This window comes from Ceratotherium simum, chromosome 14 (assembly GCF_057802395.1).
Source record: "Ceratotherium simum simum isolate JZ-2026a chromosome 14, ASM5780239v1, whole genome shotgun sequence".
Classification (NCBI taxonomy): Eukaryota; Metazoa; Chordata; class Mammalia; order Perissodactyla; family Rhinocerotidae; genus Ceratotherium; species Ceratotherium simum.
In genome coordinates this window covers 56,200,966-56,224,427 of record NC_141913.1, presented here as the reverse complement: position 1 = coordinate 56,224,427, position 23,462 = coordinate 56,200,966, and the positions used below count along the sequence as shown (strand labels likewise).

Sequence of the window (23,462 nt, the reverse complement as noted above, 5' to 3'; positions counted from 1 at the left end):
GCTTTATTATGTGTTTATTCACCCAATCTCCTATTGATGGACAGAATAGCTAATATAAATTATGTGAAATGAATAATGTGCATATGTCATTTCATACTTATACAAATGTGTCTCCAGGGTAGGTTTCTTTAAGTGGGATTGCTATATCAAAAAGTAAATGTGTTTTTAATTGTAGATATTGTCACATTCTCCTATATAGCTATACCATTTCATTCCCTCACCAGCAGTTTATTAGAATGTGTTTTCTCTTATAGATTTAGCAGTAGGATTTATAGTCAAACCTCAGATTTTTGCCATTCTGATAAATGAGATATGGTATGTCAGTATAGTATTAATTTGCACTTCTCTCTCAGTAAAGCTGAATATCTTTTTGCAACTTTAAAGGACATTTTCATTTCTTTTTCTGTAAACTGTCCAGGACTTTATCCATTTTTCTCTTGGGTCATTGGTCTTTTGTTCTTTTTCTTGATTTCTAAGAGCTCTTTATATTTTAAGGACATTGGCCTTCTGACATAAGTTGCAATTCTTTCCCCCAGTTAAGTTGTGGTTTTTTTTTTTTTTTTTGACTCTCTTGATGATATTTTTGGCCATGCAAAAGCATTTATTCATTTATTTATTTTTATGTAGCTGGGTGTGTCAGTTTCTATTTAAAAAATTGGTTCTAGATTTTGAATCATAGCTAGAAAGATACTTTCCACACCTTGGGAAAAATGTGCTGTTTCTTTCCATTTCTTGAATTCTACACTTTTGTCTTTCAGGAGTATTTTCCTCATATAGATTTTGCACATTTCTTGTTGTTTATTCATATATATGTATGTGGGAATGTATGTGTGGGTATTTAACAGCTTTATTGAAGTATAATTGACATATAGTAAGCTGCACATGTCTTTTAAAAGTTTTTTGATACATTTTAGCATATGGATACACCCATGATATATATTAGTTTGCATTTTCTAGAATTTTATATGAATGAACTCATTGTTTTTATACTTTTTTATCTCACTTCTCTCTTTCAGTATGATTACATTGAGTTATAGCCATGTTGTTGCCTGTATCAGTAGTTCATTTTATTGCTGGATGCCTTGTACTTTGTTATTTGTATTTGAGTAGGAAAGATGATTTTGGAAATATGGCATTATATTTTCCTTTTTTGGAAGAAGTGTTTTGATAAGTAATATTTTGCATCAGTAATCAACACACGTACAGGAGCCTCAGGAATGTTATATTATGATGTAATGTTTAAGAGATCTGTGAACTACTAGGGTATATCTCCATGTAAGTGGAAGCTATATCCCTTTTTACATTTCAGTATATCATAAATCATTTGTCATTTTATATCTTTTATTTGAAATTATCATCTGATAAGCTTGCTTTCCTTAAAGAACTGGTGTTCTATCTTTTCTATTTATGTAAATTTGTAACTTATGTCTTTTCTTTTTTTTTTTTTTTCTTTTGCTTGCCTTGTCAGAGAAGTGGGAGCAAAATTAATTGGTCATAAAAATATATATCCACTCTCATAGTTACCAATTTTTTTTTCCTCGTTATGTTATTTTGACCTTGGTCTGTCTGTGTTTTATTAAACTTTGTTATAGGCTGCCTGAAATTGTTGTGAATAGAGATTAGAACAGAAAAAATAAATAGAATACTGATGTTTACTTAATACCAATACCTGTGTGTGAAAACCGAAACTTTCTTTTTAATAACACAAATCTCTTGAAAAGAGAAGCAAATTAAATATTTTATTATAGGTATAATATATTGTTTCAGATCCTTCAATTTCTTTATCTATAAAATAGGGATAATAGTTTTTAATCTTAGTTTTTCTTTAGTCCTTAAGGTTATCCCACTATTTTGTGGTACTTTTAGAAGATTTTCACATATTGAAGGTTTTCAACAAGTGAGTTTTTCCTTAGAAGTGTGAAGAATGTTTTATCAGTTGCTTCTTAAATTAACTTAAATTTTCTTGGCCAGAACATCTATCTGTAAAAGTTAGTCGTTCACTTTTAACTTTTGGCTGCTGATCTTTATGATTCAATGAATTATTTTTACTTTAAAGGTTAAATCTGTTGTACAAGTGCCAAATGGTATGTTAGAAATGTTAAATAAAACAGTACTGCTTGAAGTTACGTTTGATTTACTTGTTTAAAAGAATAAATACCTCCTAGGAAAAATCTCATTCCTTTGGCTATACATTAATAGAAGCAAACAATTAAGTAGAATTTCTTAATGTCCCTACTTTTGTGAAGTTTTAAAAGAAAGATAGAAGCAGTATTTTTGTTGAGTCATTAAAGGAACAAAATAATAACTGTACTGGTACCAATTCAGGAATTAAATACCTCAGAATGTATAATCAAATCTCCAGATCTTTCCAAATTGTGCTAATAGCAGTCATATCTGGAACTCCGTAACTCAGTTTGGGCAAGCATGGTCAAAGAAATTTTCCTCCCTAAAATGGAATATTTTTATTTCACTTGAAGTAAATAAAAGAAAAAAAATGTGTTTTCACTGAAATTATAATCTTTTGTTAAAATAGAAAATTTATTGATAAGCACTTGTAAAAGTTAGGTTGACCTGAAAAGTATGTCATCCCTTCTTGGCTTCTCTATGAAGTCAAGTCTGTTGTTTCCTAATTCACAGGGTAAGTTAGGTTCAAGAAATAAGGATCTTCCCCTCATGCTGGGTAACCCCTGACTCCTGGAACTCTCTTCTCTTCATTTTTTGTGTTTCTTCTCTCTGTCTTTCCTGTCATTGCAATGTCTCGAAGAGCAGTCTTTTCTCCTCCTTTATGACTCATTGCTTCTAAATTCCTGTCTGACCTGCTGTGAGCTGGTAACTTAGATATCCAGGCCTGTTGGAAGACTTGCTGGTTGGAGTTCAAGTGGGGCTGAGAGGATTGTGAGGGTACCTCGAGAGAAGGGCTTTGTATGCAGTAAGGGCTCAATCAGGGTAATTGAACCAGATTGTGAATTTATAATTGGGTGAGTGGGATCTCTAGTTAGCATATGTCTTCCCTGTTACTGCCACTAGTCCAGAGACAGTTATTTTAGTTCACCAAACATTTCTTGATTGCCTGTTATATCGTAGGCACTGGAGGTACAAGATGAATAAGTGGCAGTTTTTCACTCTTGTGGGCGATAGATGCTTTTATTATGACACTAGTGAAACAGAGGGAAGCGGTTTAAATATAGCCCTTACTCTATGATAGACACTATTTAAGCACTCTGTGTTTGTGAGCTCATTTAATCATCATGACCCTATAAGGTAGATAACCCATTTTACAGATGAGGAAATGGGGGCACAGTTTCTTTTTCTAGGTCACTTAGGATTCTGTATTTTTAATCATGTTTTATTGCCAAGGGTGCTTTGAAAAAACTCCCAACCTAGGATCTCGGGAAGGGCTTTTTGTAAATCATGACTGAATTGAGTCTTAAATTATGCTGTGATTTGGCTAAGCAAATAAAGGTAGGGTTTTTTATCTGGCCCAGGGAAGAGAATGACAAGGAGGAAGGGATAGCGCTGAATGGCAGTGAAGGGTAGGGCTAGTGGGGGAACAAAAGCAACTAGCGCCTGAAATGAGAGGTGGAAATGCTGGGGGAGATGCTGGTGGGTTCAGTAAGGCTCTGCTCAGAGAGGGCTCTCCACTGCACGGAGCTGAGTAGTTTGGCCGTCGTCTGATGCAGGGTCAGCTTGCTCTTGCACAGAGAAGTGCCTGGTGAGAGTTGCACGTGGAGGGGTGATTGGCTGCAGTGGGGAGGGGGTGGGGGTGTGAGGCTGGAAGCATATGGGGGAGAGCTGAGCCAGTCGCTTATTTCAGATGCTTTACAGAATCCACAGCCTGTTTTATAGTGAGTAGATAGTGGAGAAATAGTTTGCACTATAAATTCTGTTTTATTGGGAATATTTAGAATGGTTTGCTAGTCTGATATTTTAATTCTACACGTTCTTTGTAAAAGCAATGAATATCCCCTGAAGCTGGCCTTTGTTACCCCATCAACTGCTTCACAGCCGTTTAAACATTTGTAGCCCAATGAATTAAAATTGTGGACCCGTTACAATTGTTTTTCAATCCTTTTCTTAAAGCATTAAAAAAAAAACTTGCTTAGAAGAAATGCTGGACATAGTGAAAAGTACAAGACTGATTCTTAGAGTACTTCCTTTTTATACTATTTTGAGAAGGACTCAATTCATCATTAGAATTAGCAAGGTTATTGGAAACAATTTTGCAAGTAAATAGACTGTTAGAAAAAGCCCTACAATACTGAGATCTTAAATATTTTCATTGATTTGAATTTTACATTGTTAAACTTAGTCTTGAATAGCAGATATGTTGTTTGTAGGTATATAAAAATATTATTTTAATGGAGAAGTACTGTATGAAAGAATTACCTGTCAATATAATGACTGTCACTGTGTTTCTAATTTGTCTTCTCTAGACTACTAGTTATTAATATAACGGCTATTAAGTTTTTCTGTTTTAATTTTGTAAGGGTTGCCTTTGGGTTAAATTTTTATTAATTTTTGGTTTTATTTCCTTGGGATCTGAGAATATAGACTAAATGTATATTAAAGTTTTCTTTGGTTAAGAAAATGGTTAGTTTTTGTCAGTGTTCCATGGAAACTTGAGGAGTTGTATTCTTTGAAATGTTCTAAGTTTTATCTATTTATTTTATTAAGTTCAAAAAGACGGTTAAACCTGTAAATCTATCTTCATTTCAGTAACAGGTTTTGCTTGATATTGCATGTTATTCAGATCACGAAGACTCATTTCTATTAGGTCTTGACTCTTAATTATGCATTTTATCAGTAGAAAATTACTCCTTTTATTCAAATTTTTTTTTGCCCTGGGTTATTCATTATTCATAGATTTTTTTGTTCGTATTTCACTACACATTTAATTTTTAACCTTTTCTGCATAAAGATGTCCTTCTTATATGTGTAAATTACTGATTTTTGTTTTTTACTTCAATGTGAAATATTTCATTCATAGGGAAAGTGGAACTTTGTTGTGCTTGGTCTTCTCAAGAGTTCTTGCTATCTCTTTTGTTTCGTTTTTTTTTTTGCTATATAGATTATTTTGTCTTCCTTTTACTTGTGCAATGATTTGGAAAGTAAGTGTCACAGTTTTAATTTTATAGGTGTTTATTTTAAAACTTAAATATCAAATGATCCATGTAAGTAACAAAAAAAAGTTTACTCCTGTATGTAATATTTTTTTATTATAGTAAAATATATGTAACATAAATACTCACTCCCCAATCCCCCTCTGCCCCAGCCCCTGGTTGCTACTGTTCTGCTTTCTTTGTGAATTTAACTATTCTAGGGTACCACGTATAAGAGGAATCATACAATATTTGTCTTTTTGTATCTAACTTATTTTACTTAGCATGTTTTCAAGGCTCATTCATGTTGTAGCATGTATCAGAATTTCATTTTTAAGGCCAAATAATATTTCATTGTATTTATATACTGCCAACCACATTTTATTTATCCATTTGTCTGTTGATAGACAAGCTTCCATCTTTTGGCTGTTGTGATAATGTTGTTGTGAACATTGATGTGCAAATATGTGTTGGAGTCCCTGCTTTCAATTTTTTTGGGTATATACCCAGAAGTGAAACTTGTATCATATGGTAATTCTGTTTAATTTTTTGAGGAGCTGTTTCCACGGTGTTTCCACGGTGACTGCACCATTTTACGTTCCCACCAGCAGTGCACAAAGGTTCCAGTTTCTCCACATCCTCACCACCACTTGTTATTTTCTTTTATTTTTGACAATAACCATTCTAATGAGTGCGAAGCGGTATCTCATTGTGGCCTTGATCCTTTTTGTAATTTTTATAGGCTTGATACCTTTTAGTTTTGCTTCCTGTATTTTCGTCCTTGAATAAAAAAATTTCTGACGTAACATTAGGTTTCCGTCCTTAGTTTACAGGTTCTTTCCCATCTTTATTTGGCTGTGTTGTCAGTGGGAAGGTGAGAGTGAGAACCCCGGTGCTTTTTCTGTTCTGCTGTCTGACTTGTGCTATCCTTTCACCAGCCAGTTTACGGGCACGTCAGCAACTGAGGGTGTATTTTGGTCTATAGTGTATGATTTGCAAGTTAGTCTACTACGTTTTAGCTTTCTCTTCGTATTTTATGTGTTCCTTTCAATTTAAAAGATATAACTTCCATTTAAGTAGTAAATGATCTAGAAATTTATGATGGTAGAACATTTTCCCTTGAAATGATCTTATTACCTCAAGAGAGAGTTGATGCAATTTGATATTCAATTATTTTTTAATTATTTGACACTCCCTGTTTTATTTCTTTAGTAACTTTGGGATCAATTTGAGGGCAGGGATCATGTCTCTTGTACAGATGCATTTTTTTCCTGTTGTACCTGCCACTGTGTTAAGCATACAGTAAGCCTGATAAATACTTGATGAGAGATTTACATGCAAATGTTAGTAGTGGGAACAATTAACTGCTAGAAATGAGGAGGAATTTATGGTTCATTAGGCTTTTATGTTTTGTTATTTTTATTAGTTAGAATTCATCATACTATACTTAAAAATTATTGTTAAAATTTAGGTATAGTTATCATTCTTTTGTACTTTTTAGAATTCTTTGTAGGTATTGGTTATTCTTATAGAGAGGAATAAATTTTTGTTTTCATTTGTTTTTGTTATTTAATGATAATATTTTAAATTATTCTCCATGACATTTGCTTACTGGCCCCTAAAATTGGTTGTTTTCTTCTGTTTTGTGTTTAAATGTTTGCAGAAAGAGAAACTGCTCATGGTGTTGGGGTCCCTTGGAGACACCGTGTGTTACCATAAAAGCAGTGTCAGTTTGGAGCAACCAGAGGTGGCGCTGGTGCACCACAGGATGGCCTTTGTCAGCATTTCACTGTTTGCAGTTCGGCTGCTGCAAATGCTTCTCCCTGTTGAAAAGGTAAGGCGGGCAACGTTGCTTACTTGTAGTCCACTGGATATTACAGGTAAGTGCTCTGTTGTAAATTCCTTCTGATCATTTCACAGTGTACAAAGATTATATTGGAAATGTAGATGTTAAGAAATGGCTAACATTTTTGAGCGATTTTGGCAAATCATTTGATAGAAAAAAACATTAATTCTGTAAAGGTTTTTTTTTTAGGTAACTTTTTAAAATTGTGGTGTAACATATGTTTAGAAAAGTACATAGTTCAGTGAATTTTCACTAAGTGAATATATCTGTGTTTAAAGAATGACCACCCTCCGGAATATGGGATGGGATATTGCAGCATTTCAAAGCCCCCTTCCCGTCCATTACCTCTCCTTCCTCCCCCAAGCCAAGGGCTTTTCTGACTTCTGTCACCATAGTTGAATTTGTCTGTTTTTGAACATTATGTGAATGGAATTATAAAGTTTGTACTTGTTCAGGATTTTTTGAGATTCATCACTGTTGCTTGTAGCAGTTGTTTAATTTTTATTGCAAAATACTCTTCCATTATACGTGTGTTAAAGGTTAATAGGTGTACATATTTCTTTTAAATCATCTTACTAACTGTATTTTTAAGTGGAGGTTGTATTTCTGAATGTGAGTGTTGGTGGTAAAAGTATCTGAAATGACTCCTATACACGTGTTTTGTAATGTACTTACTGGGAAAAGAAAGCTGTGGCTAGCCTAAGTGAGGGAGCTGGAGAGATTGCTAAACTGAAGCACTCTGTCCTGTGCCTGTGCGGCCCTGTGTCATAGCCATTTGCCCTTTGGTTCCCTAGCACTCTGCAGAGCATAGAGCCTAAACTCCGTTTTTTAATAACACTTAAATATGCAGTGTATTATCAGGTCATCTGGGAAAACAAGAATAAAACATTAAATTTTAAATATAGTATTTTGCTTTAGGGAAAATAACATCAAATTAACATCTGTTAATTTTAATTTCTAATTAACTTTTATTCGTTAGTTGTTATGTTTCTGAGGAAATTGTCTGTTTTGAAGAGTGATAATTTTCCAAGGCATAAACATTATAAATTGAAGAATTCTAGTTATATAAGACTGGGATTGCATTTAAAATATGGGTGTCTCACTTTACATAATAATATTATATAACTGAAAATTTAGATTTCCAAACCACATGTGTCACCTGAACCCCAAATTCGTATATATCCAACATCCTGTTTGACATTTTCACTTGACAGTCTGGATCTCCGACTTAACATGTCCCAAACTTAATTCTTTACTGCCCCTCACCGGTGTGTTCTTCCTCTAGTCTTCCCTGTCTTGGTAAATGGCACCTTCACTCTTCTAGTTGATAGTTGATAAAGCAAAAACCTCAGAGTCGTCCTTGGTTCCTGTCTTTCACACACGCTCACATCCAATCCCTGAGCAAAATCCGTCATTTCTCCCTTGAACGTCTGTCCAGAATCTGAACGCTTCTCACCGTTTCCGCTGCTATTACCTGAGTTCAGGCCACCTTCCTGTCTTGTCTAGATTATGGCGGTGACCTCCTCGTTGGTCTCTTAGCTTCCACCCTTGCACTAGTCCTAAGATGACCCAAAGCCTTCGGTCTGGCCGCCACTGCCCCCGACTCCATGCTTCAGTGCTGGCTCCACTGGCCTCCTTGCTGCCAAATATACTGTATTTCTGAGCCTTTGTTCTTGCTGTTCCCTCTTCTACAAATGCTTTTCCTTTAGATATCCACATGGCTGCTGACTCCTCCAGGTCAGAGAGGCCTTCCCCTGCCCCATCTCCCCATCACTTCTGTATTCCTCTCCATCTTTCCCATCCCGTTTTTTAAATTTTGGCACTCCGAGGCTCTCCTAGCCACACCTGACATCTTATAAAGTGTATTGGTTTACTCTCTGCCTTCTCCACTGGAATGATCGCTTCATGCGGGCAGAGGTTGTGTTTTACTTCCTATTGTTCCCAGGATCTGGAATGGTGCCTGGCATACAGGAGGGCCCAGTAAGTATTTGCTGGGCAAGCGAATAATAGGTGATCCAGTCATTTAGTTTCTCTCTCTCTCTTTTTCCCACTAGGAGAGTTCTTCACAGAATAATGAAATTTCTCTTGACTTTCTAATAGCTGCTGTCTTAATACTCTGGGTTTTTTTCATGCTTAGTAACCTAAAAATTTGATTCCTGTAGTTTCTGATATTCATTTGGCAACTTTATTTGATTTAAAAGCATTGTTTAGCTGATTCAGCTCTTCATCTTGGACTTTCAGGCAGTTAATGATTATACTTAAAAAATCCATGAAATAAATCACGACCAAACCTACTTTAGTAGACACAGCATTTTGGCCATACTAGTGAGCTCTGCCAAATGATTTTCTCTGAATGTTGAATTTTTAATCCTTTTCATTTTCTTAATTGACGCATAGAATTCTATCATGAAGCTAGAATCATTAAAAAAAAAAGCCCAAACAGTTCTTTCAGTTTTAAATCAATTGATTTAAATTTATATCAAGTGTAATATTTCATTTGTGCCTGTTGATTTTATACTGATTAAGGGTCAGTTTTCTGTGAGTGTTCTAGAACTGTTTTAAATATTATGTTGAATTTTCCCTTTCCCCTCTAAAACACAACAAAACCAAAGAAAAAATCAGTTTCTGTTCAAATCAATTTATAGCTATACTTGATTTAGTGTTATTCAATTCAGTATGTTGTTAATAAGCCCTGGGTTGTGTGTTCAGCTGTGGTGGGGGAGTGTTCTTGTCCTCAGGAGATTATTCTAGAGATTTGTGTGCACACGCACAGAATACTTCAAGAAAAGGGCCTTGTGCCTTAAGTTCAGTGGCAGAGGTATAAACAAGGTGCAGGGCCTAAGGGCAGAGTAATTCTAGGTGTTGGTGTGGGGGAGAAGGAAGCATCCTGTATCCCAGGCTTTGGGAAAGAGTTGAAATTGGACTTGAGATATTCTGGGCAGAGAAATTATACCGAACAAAGGCATAGAGATAGATGATGTGTTGGGGAATAGAATTTTCTTTGGAAAGGCATAGACTTTGTGATAGAGAATTACTAAAAAAGAAAGTTAAACTGCAGTAAGATTATAGTCTACCATGGTTATCTAAAAAATGGTTTTTTGAAAAAAATTAAAAATTTTTTTTTTTTTATTTATCAAGGCCAGCCACTTTTTACCAGAGCCTATGTCAGCAGCGTTATTTCTAGTTTCTTTGGACATGCCTATTTCTTTGGAATATCCGAATATTCATGAAGCTGTTGTGGCCTATTTGGAACAGCTGAATTCTGAAAACTACAGTATTTATAAACGAACTGCAGAGGCCGTTTATTCAATTGAATGTGCCTGTAACTTTCTGTCTGACGTTGAGAAGGAGGTAAAAAGTTTTGTTATTATCTCTTCTAAACTTCTTTTATAAGATATTTAGAAAATTTAACCTATGGTTTTCAAGTTGAACATATAGCAATTGAGTTGTTAGAGGTGGGGTACATTGTTACTGAGTGGGTCAATTATCAGATTAAAGTAAGGATATGTGTAAAAGTAAAATGAAGACTTTAGATTAATGAATGGTGTATATTTCATGAGACCAATGGTTTTAAAAACTAATTATTATCAGTGTCTTCATATTTAGTAGTGAGTTCCTCTTCGAAGTGGCTTACTATGTAGAAGCAGAGTGATGATTGACATAAACAGAAATATAAGGGCGATTTTAGTGCTTATTCGTAGACACATTTTTCCTTTAGTATTTTTTTTTTTTTTTTATAATTTTATTTATTTATTTTTCCCCAAAGCCCCAGTAGATAGTTGTATGTCATAGTTGCATATCCTTCTAGTTGCTGTATGTGGGACGCGGCCTCAGCATGGCCGGACAAGCGGTGCGTCAGTGTGCGCCTGGGATCCGAACCCCGGGCCTCCAGCAGCAGAGCGCGCGCACTTAACCACTAAGCCATGAGGCCAGCCCATTTCCTTTAGTATTTTGAAGACATGTATTTACTCACACAAAGAGCCTGATTTTTTATTAAATTGAGTCATGAACTAGATTGTAAGATATTAGGGTGACTTTAGGTACAATGTTGTAGCAATGATTTGTATTGTTATTTATTCCTTTTAGAGATACTATTAGGATATTATTTAGTATGTTATTAACGAAAGGGTTAACGAGTCTTAAAATAGACAGTGACTACAATACTTGTTTACTGTCTGAAAATACCAAAATGGGTCCTGAAGGTCTTGAAAAATTAGGGATAAAATTCTTATTCCTTTTAGCCCCTTCAGTGGAGTCTATCTGAACCTCATATTTTGAATTTTCCTTTATTTATCAACTATAGTTTTTTTGTTTTCCTTTTGCCACATCATTTTTTTTTGGTCAGAAAGATTGTCCCTGAGCTAACATCTGTGCCAGTCTTCCTCTATTTTGTTATGTGGGACACCGCTGCAGCATGGCTTGATGAGCGGTGTGTAGATTCGCACCTGGGATCCGAACCCATGAACCCTGGGCCACCGAAGTGGAGCATGTGAAGTTAACCACTACGCCACCGGGTCGGCCTTACTTTTTGCCGCCTCTTGATGCCACTGGCTTCTTGTTTCCTCCACGATAGAACTTCGAATTGTCTTTAAGTTGAATTATTTCTGTGGCATTCTGCATGGTCCGTTAACCATATGTGTATTGATCGTCCTCTCTGTACCTAGAACGGTCAGGATGTTAGAAGGAGGAGGTGGATCATAAAATACATGAGCCCTGCCTTGAGTTACAGTTGGAAGGGAGATAGGGCCACAAACAAGTTGTCAAAGAACCAGACCACTTGATTGTAACTTAAGCCTATTCAGAGGTAAATAGTAGAAAGTCCCACGTGGCAATTAGTTAGGGATTTTTCCTACATTTTTCTTCCTAGGCTGACATTTTTAGTTTGCTTGTTGGGAAAGTGGACGTAAGCAAATGTGAACAATCTCAGGTTCTCTGAATGATCTAATTTCTTGAAGCTACTTAGTTAGTTGTTGAGAATTTTATTGTACATGAACTTGACATTTACTATTCCATTCTGCTTCTTTTTTAGGGAGAGAAGAATCTCTTAGAATTAGTGGAGCTGGCAGACCAAGCCTTGCGTAGCTTTTCCTTTCATCAGCATTTCCCCCTAATAAAGGAAATCATCTGCATTTGTTCAGAGATGTAATATTTTCTTTCTTAATATGATTATTATCTTAATATATTGTGTGTGTGTAAACTTAGGAGCAGTGAAATCGAAACAGGTCTTAAGTCTTGTTCTTCTTTTTTAGTTTAAATTGCTTTTATATGTAGTTGACCTTTAAACTGTACACATACAGCTGCATTAGGACAGTTAACTGTTTTATTCAAGAGTAAACATTAAAAATGTCATGCCTATCATCAAAATGAGTTATACTTGGATATTTATACATTTTTTGGTGTCCATCCAACCTAAGTAGTCAAGTGTATTTATTTATTTATCTTTAAAGTTTTAATTAATAAATTAAATTGAGGATTTTTTTAATGTAAGTTTCATTACTTCCTTTTTCTTGTATGGATTTTTGGAAAGCACCATGCATTGGCTAATTTATTTTGGGGACATCAGTGCAGATTCCTATTTAGAACTTAGTATTTTCATTGCTTTTGGAAAGAGTAAATTCCGTGGAGATAAATATCGATTAAGTATGTGTTTTTATTATTTATTTATTTATTTATTTATTTTTCAGCTCACTTTTTTTTTGTGGTGAGAACATTTAAGATCTATTCTCTTAGCAAATATCAGGTATACAATACAGTATTGTTAATATAGTCACCAAGCTTAGATCTCCAGAACTGATTCATCCTGCATAACTGAGATTGTATCCTTTGACCAACATCTCTGCATTTCCTCTACTCCCCAACCCCTGGCACCCACCATTCCACTCTCTGCTTCTATGAGTTTGACTTTTTTAGATTCCACATGTAAGTGAGATCATGCAGTATTTGTCTTTCTATGCATGGCTTATGCCGCTTAGCATAATGTCCTCAAGCTTCATCTATGTTGTCACAAATGATAGGATTTTAAGGCTGAATAATATTCCATTGTATGTATACACCACATTTTCTTTATCCATCGATGACACTTAAGTTGTTTCCGTATATTGGCTATTGTGAATGATGCTGGAATGAAGATGGGGGTACAGATATTTCTTCGAGATACTGATTTCATTTCCTTTGAATATATACCCAGAAGTGGGATTGCCAGCTCATGTGATATTTTTTGAGGAAACTCCATACTGTTTTCGGTAATGGCTGTACCAATTTACATTCCAAATATAGGTTTTTAAGGACAGTTTAGTTTTTTTATACTCTTTAAGAGAGAATATTCTCTACCTTGAAATGAGTAAGCGCTTGTGTAATTACTAATATTGGGTTAGTTAAATAAGATCCCAGTTGGAGGAACTGGAGTAGGCAGAAACTCTTTCCATATGCTTTTCAATCTTATTTAGTAACCTGTTTAGTAACCTATTTAGCCTTAGATGTCTTGGATGTTTTACCTTTTTACCAGCTGGAAATCTGCACAGGCTAGTCCATTACTACAAGGAGAAAGTCAGAAGGTGTTTCTACGTATGTTGTCTCACCCATTGCTACAAGTGAAAGTTGAAACTTACCACTGCTGTCTGGAAATTATTAAGGTGGGTTTTTTGTTTTTTGATTTTTGAGAGAGAACTAACAGTGGATTCCCTTATTTAGCTCCAAAATTAAATTACTTGACCTTTTGGGTGAGATACAAGAACTACTACCAAAAAAATAGACAGTAATTATCAGTCAACACTGAGAAATTTGTTAACTCTTCAGTTCTCTTAACTTAGTAAGTCTTAGCAATTGAATTTCTTTGTTAAGCATTACGTTTATGTTGTGTTATGTAATGATGGAAAAATTATAAAGAAAAGGTTACTTCTACCAGGTATGCAAAAGTTATTTCTATGCTCAGGAAAAGTTTTAGGTTATTCTGGCTTAAATTTTATAGTTTCAGGTCAATTTTCTTAGTAATATTTTTCTTTTGAAACAAATATTTATTTTCTGTTTTTAAATTATAAAATATTTCAGCGTAGAGTAGTACATGGAATATTAATGATTTTAACATTGAAAAGAACATTGTACATAGAACGATATTGAAAAATATGTGCTCCTTCCTATGTACTCTTGAAAATGTCCTCTTGTATTTAACACTCTTGTAAGTACTATCTAGATATAAGAAACGTTTACATTTTGCCATTTTTACTTTTGATCCTCTTTTATCAGAGAAATAAAAGTATTACAGTTATAACTGAAGCTTCTTTCCTTTCTCTTCTTCCTTGTTCTTCCACGAGGATAGCCACTCTTATTAAGTTGGTTTTATCCTTCCCATCTGTGTGTTTTATATTTTTACTATATATGCATGTCTTTGTAAATCATATATATTATTGTTTTGTCCATTTAAAAAAGTATATAATTTCATACTGTACATATGTTTTTCCTGCCTAGTTCTTTTTTTTAAAGTAGGATTTGAGATCTACCTAGTTCATTCATCTTAACTGCTATTTAGTTTGAATATACTTCCTTTTATTTATTGATGAATATTTAGGTTCAGTCTACTTTTTACTGAAATAAGTTTTTCAGTATATTCAGTGACAGTCTGTAACTGATGGTTCATGTGTTTGAAAATGTCTCGATTTTACCTTATGCTTGAATGATAGTTTAACTGGATATAGAATTGTGGATTGACTGGTATTTTTCCTTAGCAGTTTGCCAATACTGCTCCGTTCTTGTTAGGCTTCTATCATTGTTAACAGGTCTGCTGTAAGTTAAATTAATTGTATAATTTATAATTATAATTTATAATTATAAATTAATTTTTTGTATTTTTTTCCTCTAGTTGCTTTTAAGATCTTTTCCTTGTCTCTGGTGTTCTGCAGTTTCATTATAATACGCCTTTGTTTTTTTTATTTTAAAAAACACTTGTTTTTTTGTTTATCTTGTTTAGTACTCTTCAATCTGAAGACTCATGTCTGCCTCCATTTCTGGATAATTCTCGGTTGTTATTATCTTATTCTTGCTATTCTTTCCAAGTGGAACTCTCATTAGATCTATGTTAGAGCTTCTTGTTTTTACCCTTTGTGTCTTTTAAGCCCTCTTTCATATTTTCCGTATCTTTTTTTGTTTTGATTGGATGGAATTCCTCGATGCTGTCATTCAGTACACTAATTCTTTCCTCAGCTATGTCTAATTTACTTTTTAAAAATTTTGACAAAATATACATAACGTTAAATTTGCCATTTTAACCATTTTTAAGTGTATAATTCAGTAAAGTACATTCACATTGTTCTGCAACCATCAACATTATCCACCTCCAGAACTTCTTCATCTACCCAAATTGAAACTCTGTACCCATTAAACGGTAACTCCCTAGTCCCCCTACCCCCAGGTCCTGGCAACCACCATTCTACTTTCTATCTGAGTTTGACTGTTCTGGGTACCTCAAATGATTGCAATCGTGTACTATTTGTCTTTTTGTGTCTGGTTTATTTCACTTAGCATAATGTCTTCAGAGTTCATCCATGATATGGTATATATCAGAATACATTCCTTTTTAAGGCTGAATAATATTCTGTTGTATGTCTGTACCACATTTTGTTTATACATTCATCAGTTGGATATTTGAGTTGTTTCCATCTTTTGGCTTTTGTGAACAGTGCTTCTATGAACACGGGTATACAAATATCTTTTTGAGTTTCTGCTTTTAATTCTTTTGGGTATATATCAGGAAGTGGAGTTGCTGGATGATTTGGTAAGACTATGTTTAATTTTTTGAGGAACCACCATACAGTTTTCCGTAGTGGCTGCACCATTTTATATTTCCACCAACAGTACAAGGATTCCAGTTTCTCTGCATGCTTGACAACAATTGTTATTTTCTGTTTTTCTTTTTATAATAACCATCCTGATCTCATTGTGGTTGCTTGCAACTTATTCATCATTTTAAATTTCAGTTATTCCATTTTTCATTTCTAGACTTTCTCTTCGCTTTTTTAACTCATATTTTTTTATAGTAGTTTTTCATTAATTTCTTCTTTTGCATCTTTGAAATTTTAAAACCACTTATTTTATAATCTTTTTTAGATTATTCTATTATATAGAATTCTTCCATTTATTATGGTTATTGAATCTGTTATGTTGTTGATTTCAGCAGTGATGTGATTTTTGATTGTGAGGTCGTCTTTAGCAGACTAGTTTTTATTTGGGGAATCTCATATCCTCTAGATAGTGGCTTTATATTCTGATTTGTCTGCAGGGATTTGATAAAGTTGATAGGTGCCATAGCCTGGGAGGGGTTTGTTATGAAGATATATTTTCATTTGAGTAAGTTGAAATACTCATCAAAAGAACCAATAGAGAGGGAAAGGTTGAAGATAGAGGAATGTAAGTGGCTAATTAAAAGAAGCTAGTGCTGGGGCTGGCCCAGTGGCTAGTGGTTAAGTTGCACGCTCTGCTTTGGCGGCCTGGGGTTCGCAGGTTCGGATCCCAGGTGTGGACCTACACACTGCTCATCAAGCTATGCTGTGGTGGTGTCCCATATACAAAATAGAGGAAGATGGGCACAGATGTTAGCTCAGGGCCAATCTTCCTCACCCCCCTCCCCCCAAAAGCAGCTAGTAACTTTGAAAGTTGAAGGTGGTGGGATCTAGAACATTGATGGCTAATTGGGTTTAGGTGTAATAGGAAGTAGAGGGAACCTCCTTCTATTGTTGACTCTATTTCTTTGATGTTGAAAGTGAGTAAGTGCATTAGCTGTTCAGTGTGTTTGAAATGATTGATATGAGTAGATGTTTGATAAGATCAAATAGCAGGATTTTTGGACTTTGTTGAGAACCCAGTTGATTGTGTCCATAATCATAACAGTGAAACTAATCTCCCTTGTATGATTATCTCTGACTAGCTGTTTCTTATTTTGGGGAATATGAACATTTGGATCCATTGAAAGTTGGGGTTTTTCCTTGATGATGGGAAGGAAGGCCTTTGGTGCAAGTGAGCTGAGTAGATGAAGTGATAGACTGTAGAATCAAAGGAAATAAAGGCTAGAGGGAAGAAAGTAGAAAGGGTTGTAGACTGGAGGCCAAAGAAGTAGTATGTTGTGAAGTTGTATTGAGCAAGAAGGTTAGAAACCTATGTTTATGAGTTTAGAGATGAAGGAAGTGAAAACTAAGTTGAAGTGTTCCTGAGACATAGGGCAGTGAGTGCCATTGTGATGAGGAGGTCAAGAAACTGAGATTCCTATATGTGGGATAGTTGTTACATTCAGAAATTCAGAATGGTGGAATTAGATTTGCTGTTCAGATCCTTGAAGTGGATCTTAAATAATTCTCGGAAAATAGAAGAGTCTGCTCATAGGTAACATTTGGTGCAAACTGAGTTGTCAATGTATACGATCATTTTGCTACATGATGAATTTCAAGTATGAATTGTCTAGGTGTTAACTTATTGGTGGAATGTTAGGAAAAAAGGGAATTAGAAGTGCAGGAATACATATGTCAGTCTAGAATTCATTATTTTAAAGAATGCGCTGAATCTGTTAGTGATTGTGAAAATTCTAAATTGTAGCATAAGTTTTATAACCAAGTAGTATACACTTTGTTGGAATAATCTAAATTTAAGTTGAAGGGTGTTTTTTTGATCAATATTTAAATATCAAATTCAGCTTATTATATTAGTTGATAAAGAGAAAGGAAAAAATAAAAGAATATGAACTTTAATGTCTCATTTTCTTGTTAGCTATTTGGAAATTTATATTAGTTGACACTGTTCTTGCGAAATATAATTGTGATTTTTCTTTTCTTACAAAAGATGCTCATTTGTATAGTAAAAGGAGGTATTTTAAACTCGATACATATTTGTATTCATGAAGTTATAATAATCTTTAAATTAAAAGCTCAAGTTGATGAAATTTCTTATGGCCAGCCCCCTGTATTGTAAGGATATAGAATTTGGGTTTAGATATAAGACTTTGTACAGGCTTTTTACTTTTAATGGCTGTATTTCTCATATGATGTTATTGCAGTGTCTTTTGGAAAATCCCCAAGGCATTGCTGCATCACTACATGACCTAAATGCCACTGAGGCACAGATTGCTTTTTATTAATAGGCAGCTCAGCTTTTTATTGTCAGACTCACTTTGAAGAAGGGATGAGAAAGAGGTAAAGTAGCTTTTATTTGGGGACGATTGTTTGGTTACCACTTCTGTGTTATTTACATATGGTGTTTATGCATTCATTCAACGATATTTGCTGGACACTTACTGTATGCTGGGCTTCAGGGATACAGTAGTAAAAAATACAGAGAAGATCCTTATGATCATAGTGCTTACCTTCTAGATGGAGGAGAGAGAGATAACAAGTATATATAATAAAAAGTATGTAAATAAGTAAAAAGCATATATATAGTGTTGTAAAGAAAATAAAAGAAGGTTAAGGAATAGAGAGTGACTATGGGATGTGAGCTCACATTTAGGTAGGCTGGCTGGGAGGTTGGGAGAGAGAGCTGCGAGGCAGAGGAAATAGCGGGTGAAAAGTCCCTGAGGTAAGAACACACTTTGCATGTTTCAGGTGAGCAGAAAGAAGGCCAGAGTGGTTGGAGCACACTGGAGAATAGAAAAATGGTACCAGATGAGGTCGGAGAAGTAGGCAGGGGGCCTGTTCATGCCAACCATTGAAAAGCTTTGAATTTTATTCTAAATGCAGTGAGAAGCTATGAATGATTTTAAGCAGGAGGATGATTCGATCTGATTACCTTTCTAAAAAGATGACTCTTCCTGTTGTGTGGGGAACAGATTGTCGGGGATCAAGAGTGGAAGCAAGAAGACCAATTCTACTGTAGTAGCCCTAATGAGCTATGATGATGTAGTGGAGCGGAGAGGAGGAAATGAATTCAGGATATTTTATGGACGTGGAGCTGATTGGTCTACTGATAATGGGAGTAGGAGGTGGAGAGTGATCAAGGATGAATTCTGGGGTTTGGGATTCAGCTGTTGGATTGATGGTGTTGTCCCAAGTATGGGATTATAGGTTGGATAGAATTGTGTTTTGAACCTGATAAATTTGAGATGCCTTTTTGTATCTCAGTGGAGATGTTAAGTAGACAGTTGACTATAACGATAATGATGATGATGGTAATAATAATGATAGCAGCTATCATTTACTCTATGTACCAAGTACTTTTATAAGTGTGTTATCTCATTTAATCCTCACAACAACTCTGTGAGGTAGGTTCTATTTTTTTTGCAAAAATTTGTTCAAGATCTAAGGTCATTCAGCTAGAAGCGGTAAAGCTGGGCTTTGAACCCAGGTAGTTTGACTCCAAAGCTCATATTCTTAAGCATTGTGCTACACTGCCTCTGGAGTGTGGAGCCCAGACTAGATGTAAGATTTTCAGTCATCAGCACAGAGATAGTATTTAAAGCCATAAGTCTGAGTAGGATCATTTAGTGAGAGACTGGAGAAGAGAAGGCCATCTAGGGTCTAACCAGGTAGAAGTTGGGCACAGAAGGAGCCAGCAAGAGAGACAGAGAAGTGTCTGAGGTGAGAGGGAAGTATTGTGTCCTGGGCAGAGTCAGATGAGGACAGAGATGAACCCATTGGGTTGGTGTCACAGAGGTTGACAGGAAGCTTTTGTGGGGTGATAGGAACTGATGTCCTGTTGTTGTGGGTCGAGGAGAGCCTGGAGAGTGAGCAAGTAGAGACAGAGGACACTAAACTCTTTTGAGGACTTGTGCTGTGAAGGAGAGCTGGAAAATGGGTCATTAGCAACAGGAGCAAGGTAGGTCGAGGGGCACATTAGAGTACGTCTAACGGTGATTGGAGTAATGCTGTGAAGAACAAGAAGTTATGCTAGAGAAAAAGAAGACAGTTGCAGGAACTAAATTGTGATGTTAGGAAGAAATAGGATGTAGTTTAGTGGGTAGGGATTGGTCTTTGATAGGATTCATGGCATATTTTTCTGTTGTAAGAAAGTTGATATATTTTGTGATGGGAAAAGAAAGGTGTTTTATTGAGGATTAGGTATTATTTCCATTTTATGGATGAATAAACCGAAGCTCAGAGAGTTTGTGTTTTAAGGAAGTGAGTGACAGAGCTTTTTTAAAACCACAGGCTGAGGCTTAAGCTCTTTCAGAAAGTTGGGATATAAAGTTGTTGTCTGTGACATCAAGTTAAAATTTAAAAAGAAAAAAAAAGTAAATATGTTTGTATATATGTATAGAAGTGTGTGTGTATGTGTGTAACTTGGAGCTCTTTTAGGAAGTAGTAATTTGCAGGGTGAAAAAAATTACACTTCTTTAAATCAGTATTAATTTTATACTATATTTAAATTTTATTAATATTTTAGGTAGCTTTTATCCCCTCTCAAGCAGTCGCTAATAAAATACTATTCTCTAGCTCAAACTGAGAAAAGAATTTGTGATAGTCTAAGAGATGGTACAGAGTCATTGCTTGTATTTGGGTGCATAGCTGTTTTGATAACATATGTGTTGTCCTTCCCTTCCCCTCATAACTTTAAGTTTGTTTTCACCTGAATTTTGTTTTTCTTTCTCAAACCTCAGTAAGCAAAATGCAAACACCTTAGGATGTGTTTATTATGTTGTTTATTTCCTTTGTGTCTATCATTATGAGCAACTTTAAGAGATTATGGTTGTCTCAGCAGTTTGGTTATTTAATTTATCAAGACTCTCCTTGTTGGCTGAAGGTAACATAAAACATACCCTATGCAGACTCAAAAACCATTTGGCAAGAGAATCTGTTTTCATCCTCTTCCAGGTAGGTAAAAGAAAAGTTTCAGTGAAGGGAGAACTAAAATTAGAATTGAATTATAAACAGAAGAAAGAGGAATTCTTTGGAAATATCAGTGTCACTAATTTTTAAAAACTTTTTGTCTTATTTTACAGGAATGTTTAGGTGTCCATAATGTCACTAAACCTGTGTCTTCACTTTGTAATGGAATTCATTTTCTACTTCACCCAAAAGTTCTGTATGAAATCTCTGCATTTGGCATGCAAGAGCCCGAAAATGAGGTATGGCATCTTAGAAGTAAGTGCAAACGACTGTTGTAATTCTTTAGATACTCAGCTAAATCAAGATGATATTCTAATATAACCAGATAGTATGAGGAGAAATGGAAAAGAAACTTGTTTTTGATGTATGGGTTTAGTTGAGGTATTATTTACTTGAAAAGAAATGTTAAAGAAAATGTGAGTATCAAAATACAGGACATACTTGTTCTCAAAGAATTCAGATGAAACTGGTTACTTACGTTTTTCATCTAAGATGTGGAGAACTATACAGTAGTTACAGTAAGCAGGTTATTTCATTAAGGGAAATTTTTATTCAATGGAAAAATATACCTTAAACGTAAAAGAGAAGGAAATTATTAAGGGAGGAAGACGGGTTGAGAGCAGAATGTAAGATGATGCTACGGAGATATGAACATTTGAAGGAAGAGATGCTGATTTTTTTCCGGGTTTTATAAAGTGTTACAGGTATGTAAGATGAGCTAGTCGGAGCCCCATTTGGTCGGATTATTTTATCTGTGTTGTTGTGCAGGTGAATGCTGCTGCCAAGGCCATTCTGATGTATCTGCTGCAGGGACGATTGATGATGACAGCGCTGACCTGGAACAAGTTTATCGAGTCTCTCTGTCCTGTCATTCCAATACTGCAGGTACCCTGTGCAATTCCCTGTTTGTACCATTTATCTTTGGTGAGTGTGATTGATTTAAATGTATGCAAACGGCGGAACTGTCATGTGAGAGATATGAAGAGAAGTCTCGAAGGCACTGTGGATAAGTGAACAGGAAGTGGGAGGCTGTCTGGTTCCTGGCAGCGGGTTAAACCAGGATAGCTAATTTGTCTGTGTACACTTTACGTATCTGGATGGAGGTTAAGAACTGAGGTGCAGGCATTTAGCACTGACTGAAAAATAGAACTCAACCTAATATAAAGGCTTGTAGGCAAAGCAAGCAGTGCTTTTTACGCATACATTACGTAACTAAGCTTGCCTCATGACTTCTATCCCTGTATATATGTGATTAGAGTGATACTTTAATTAACAAACGCTTGGAAAGAAGGCTTTTTAGCTGTCCTTCTGGGCGTTGAAGGAGTGAGGGAAGTTCAGGTCCCTACCTCCCTTGGATGAGAAGGTGGAGATGGGAAATGTCCTCATAGGAACGACTCTCTTAGAAGAGAGAGCCCGGGCCTCCGGCCTTGAAGCTCACACAGTTCAGTTCCACGCAGGTGTGTCTGTAGGCCTCCATCTTTGTCCTGTGGGGACACGGCTGAAGATCTGGGAGGTGCCACTACTAGAATCTTGGAAAACAGAAAAATTAGGAAATGTCGACAGGGCTGACATATTTTCCTGAAGTTCTGCAGTATTATTTTTTAAATACAATTTTATGTAAGCTTGTTACCAATGTAAGTTATTTTGAAAAGCGACTATTCACTTGAACTGAACGAAATTTATGAGTTGCTTGATAGGCCAATACAATTCTTATTTTCAAGTTAAAAGTTAAGCAATATGTATAAAATCAAACAGTAATTTCTCTTTTTATGAAATCTGTTAGGGCTATGCTGACACAGAAGATCCCTTGGGTAACAGCATTCTCCTTCTAAGCCAAGACAGTTCTGAGGCGGGCGAAGGGATTCTCCCCTGTACCATCCGACTAAAGTCCATGCTGCGACTCCTGCTAGTGAAAAAGTCCTCGTGAGTACAGCAGAGGCTTTTCAGTGTGGAAGATTAATGGGAACTTTCTAAGAAAGTATAGTAATTATATCAATCTGAAATAGTAGAGAACTAAGGAAGGTAAAGGAAAGTGATTCTCCATTATTAGTCAGGGAGAGGGAACTAATGCGTGAAACTAAATAGATACAAGGTCCGTTGGGTGCTTTCCTGAAAGGTTTTATCTCTTTCCCAGCCTGGTTGTCAGGTCAGTCTGTGTTACGGTGCTGCTGCACTCAGTGCTGTTCCCATTGCTGTAGGCAGGTTGGAGAGCCATGGAGATCAATAGATGGCAAACAATCTAGAGCATTCTCAATGTCTTCTCTCTTTAGAAATCGTTAACCTCCTGGACTGATCTTTTTCTAAACATTTGTTCTGAAAATTAAGTTTTTCATGAAAGTGTAGTGGACCAGTTGCCTCATATACCAGAGTATGCAAGTGTTTAATCTTGTGTAGCTTGTCCTCTTATTTGAGAAACTGAAGAAGAGCTCTTTCCTCTACCATTAGTGTAAGTATCATTTTATCTAAAAGAAAAGAAGGAGAAATATGTTGTCTTCCTTCCTTCCTGTCAGTGCCACCTGAATCTTCTCTTTGCTCTCGTTAGGTAACAGTGGTTAGATTTTCTGTCACTGAGAAGAGAAAGGAGGCTTAGAGTCAAGATGGGTGAGCAGTGATGAAGAGGGAGAGTTGGTTGAAAAGGCTAGGAGGAACAAAGAGATGTTCTTTTGACAATGGGTAATTTTATTTTCCCCATATTTACGTCAGGACAATACAGTGGCT

At 35.6% G+C, this 23,462-nt stretch overlaps 1 protein-coding gene across 3 annotated transcripts in view; it reads left to right on the top strand.

The window, feature by feature from the left end:
- Positions 1–23,462, top strand: part of RTTN (rotatin) — a 160,209-nt gene that overhangs the window by 18,225 nt on the left and 118,522 nt on the right. For all 3 annotated transcript variants that reach the window (XM_087439327.1, XM_087439328.1, XM_087439329.1), the window contains exons 11-17: positions 6,763–6,933; positions 10,084–10,296; positions 11,975–12,087; positions 13,451–13,577; positions 20,858–20,983; positions 21,513–21,629; positions 22,528–22,667. In XM_087439327.1, coding sequence (XP_087295453.1) covers positions 6,763–6,933; positions 10,084–10,296; positions 11,975–12,087; positions 13,451–13,577; positions 20,858–20,983; positions 21,513–21,629; positions 22,528–22,667 — 1,007 coding nt within the window. The remainder of the gene's footprint in view (positions 1–6,762; positions 6,934–10,083; positions 10,297–11,974; positions 12,088–13,450; positions 13,578–20,857; positions 20,984–21,512; positions 21,630–22,527; positions 22,668–23,462) is intronic.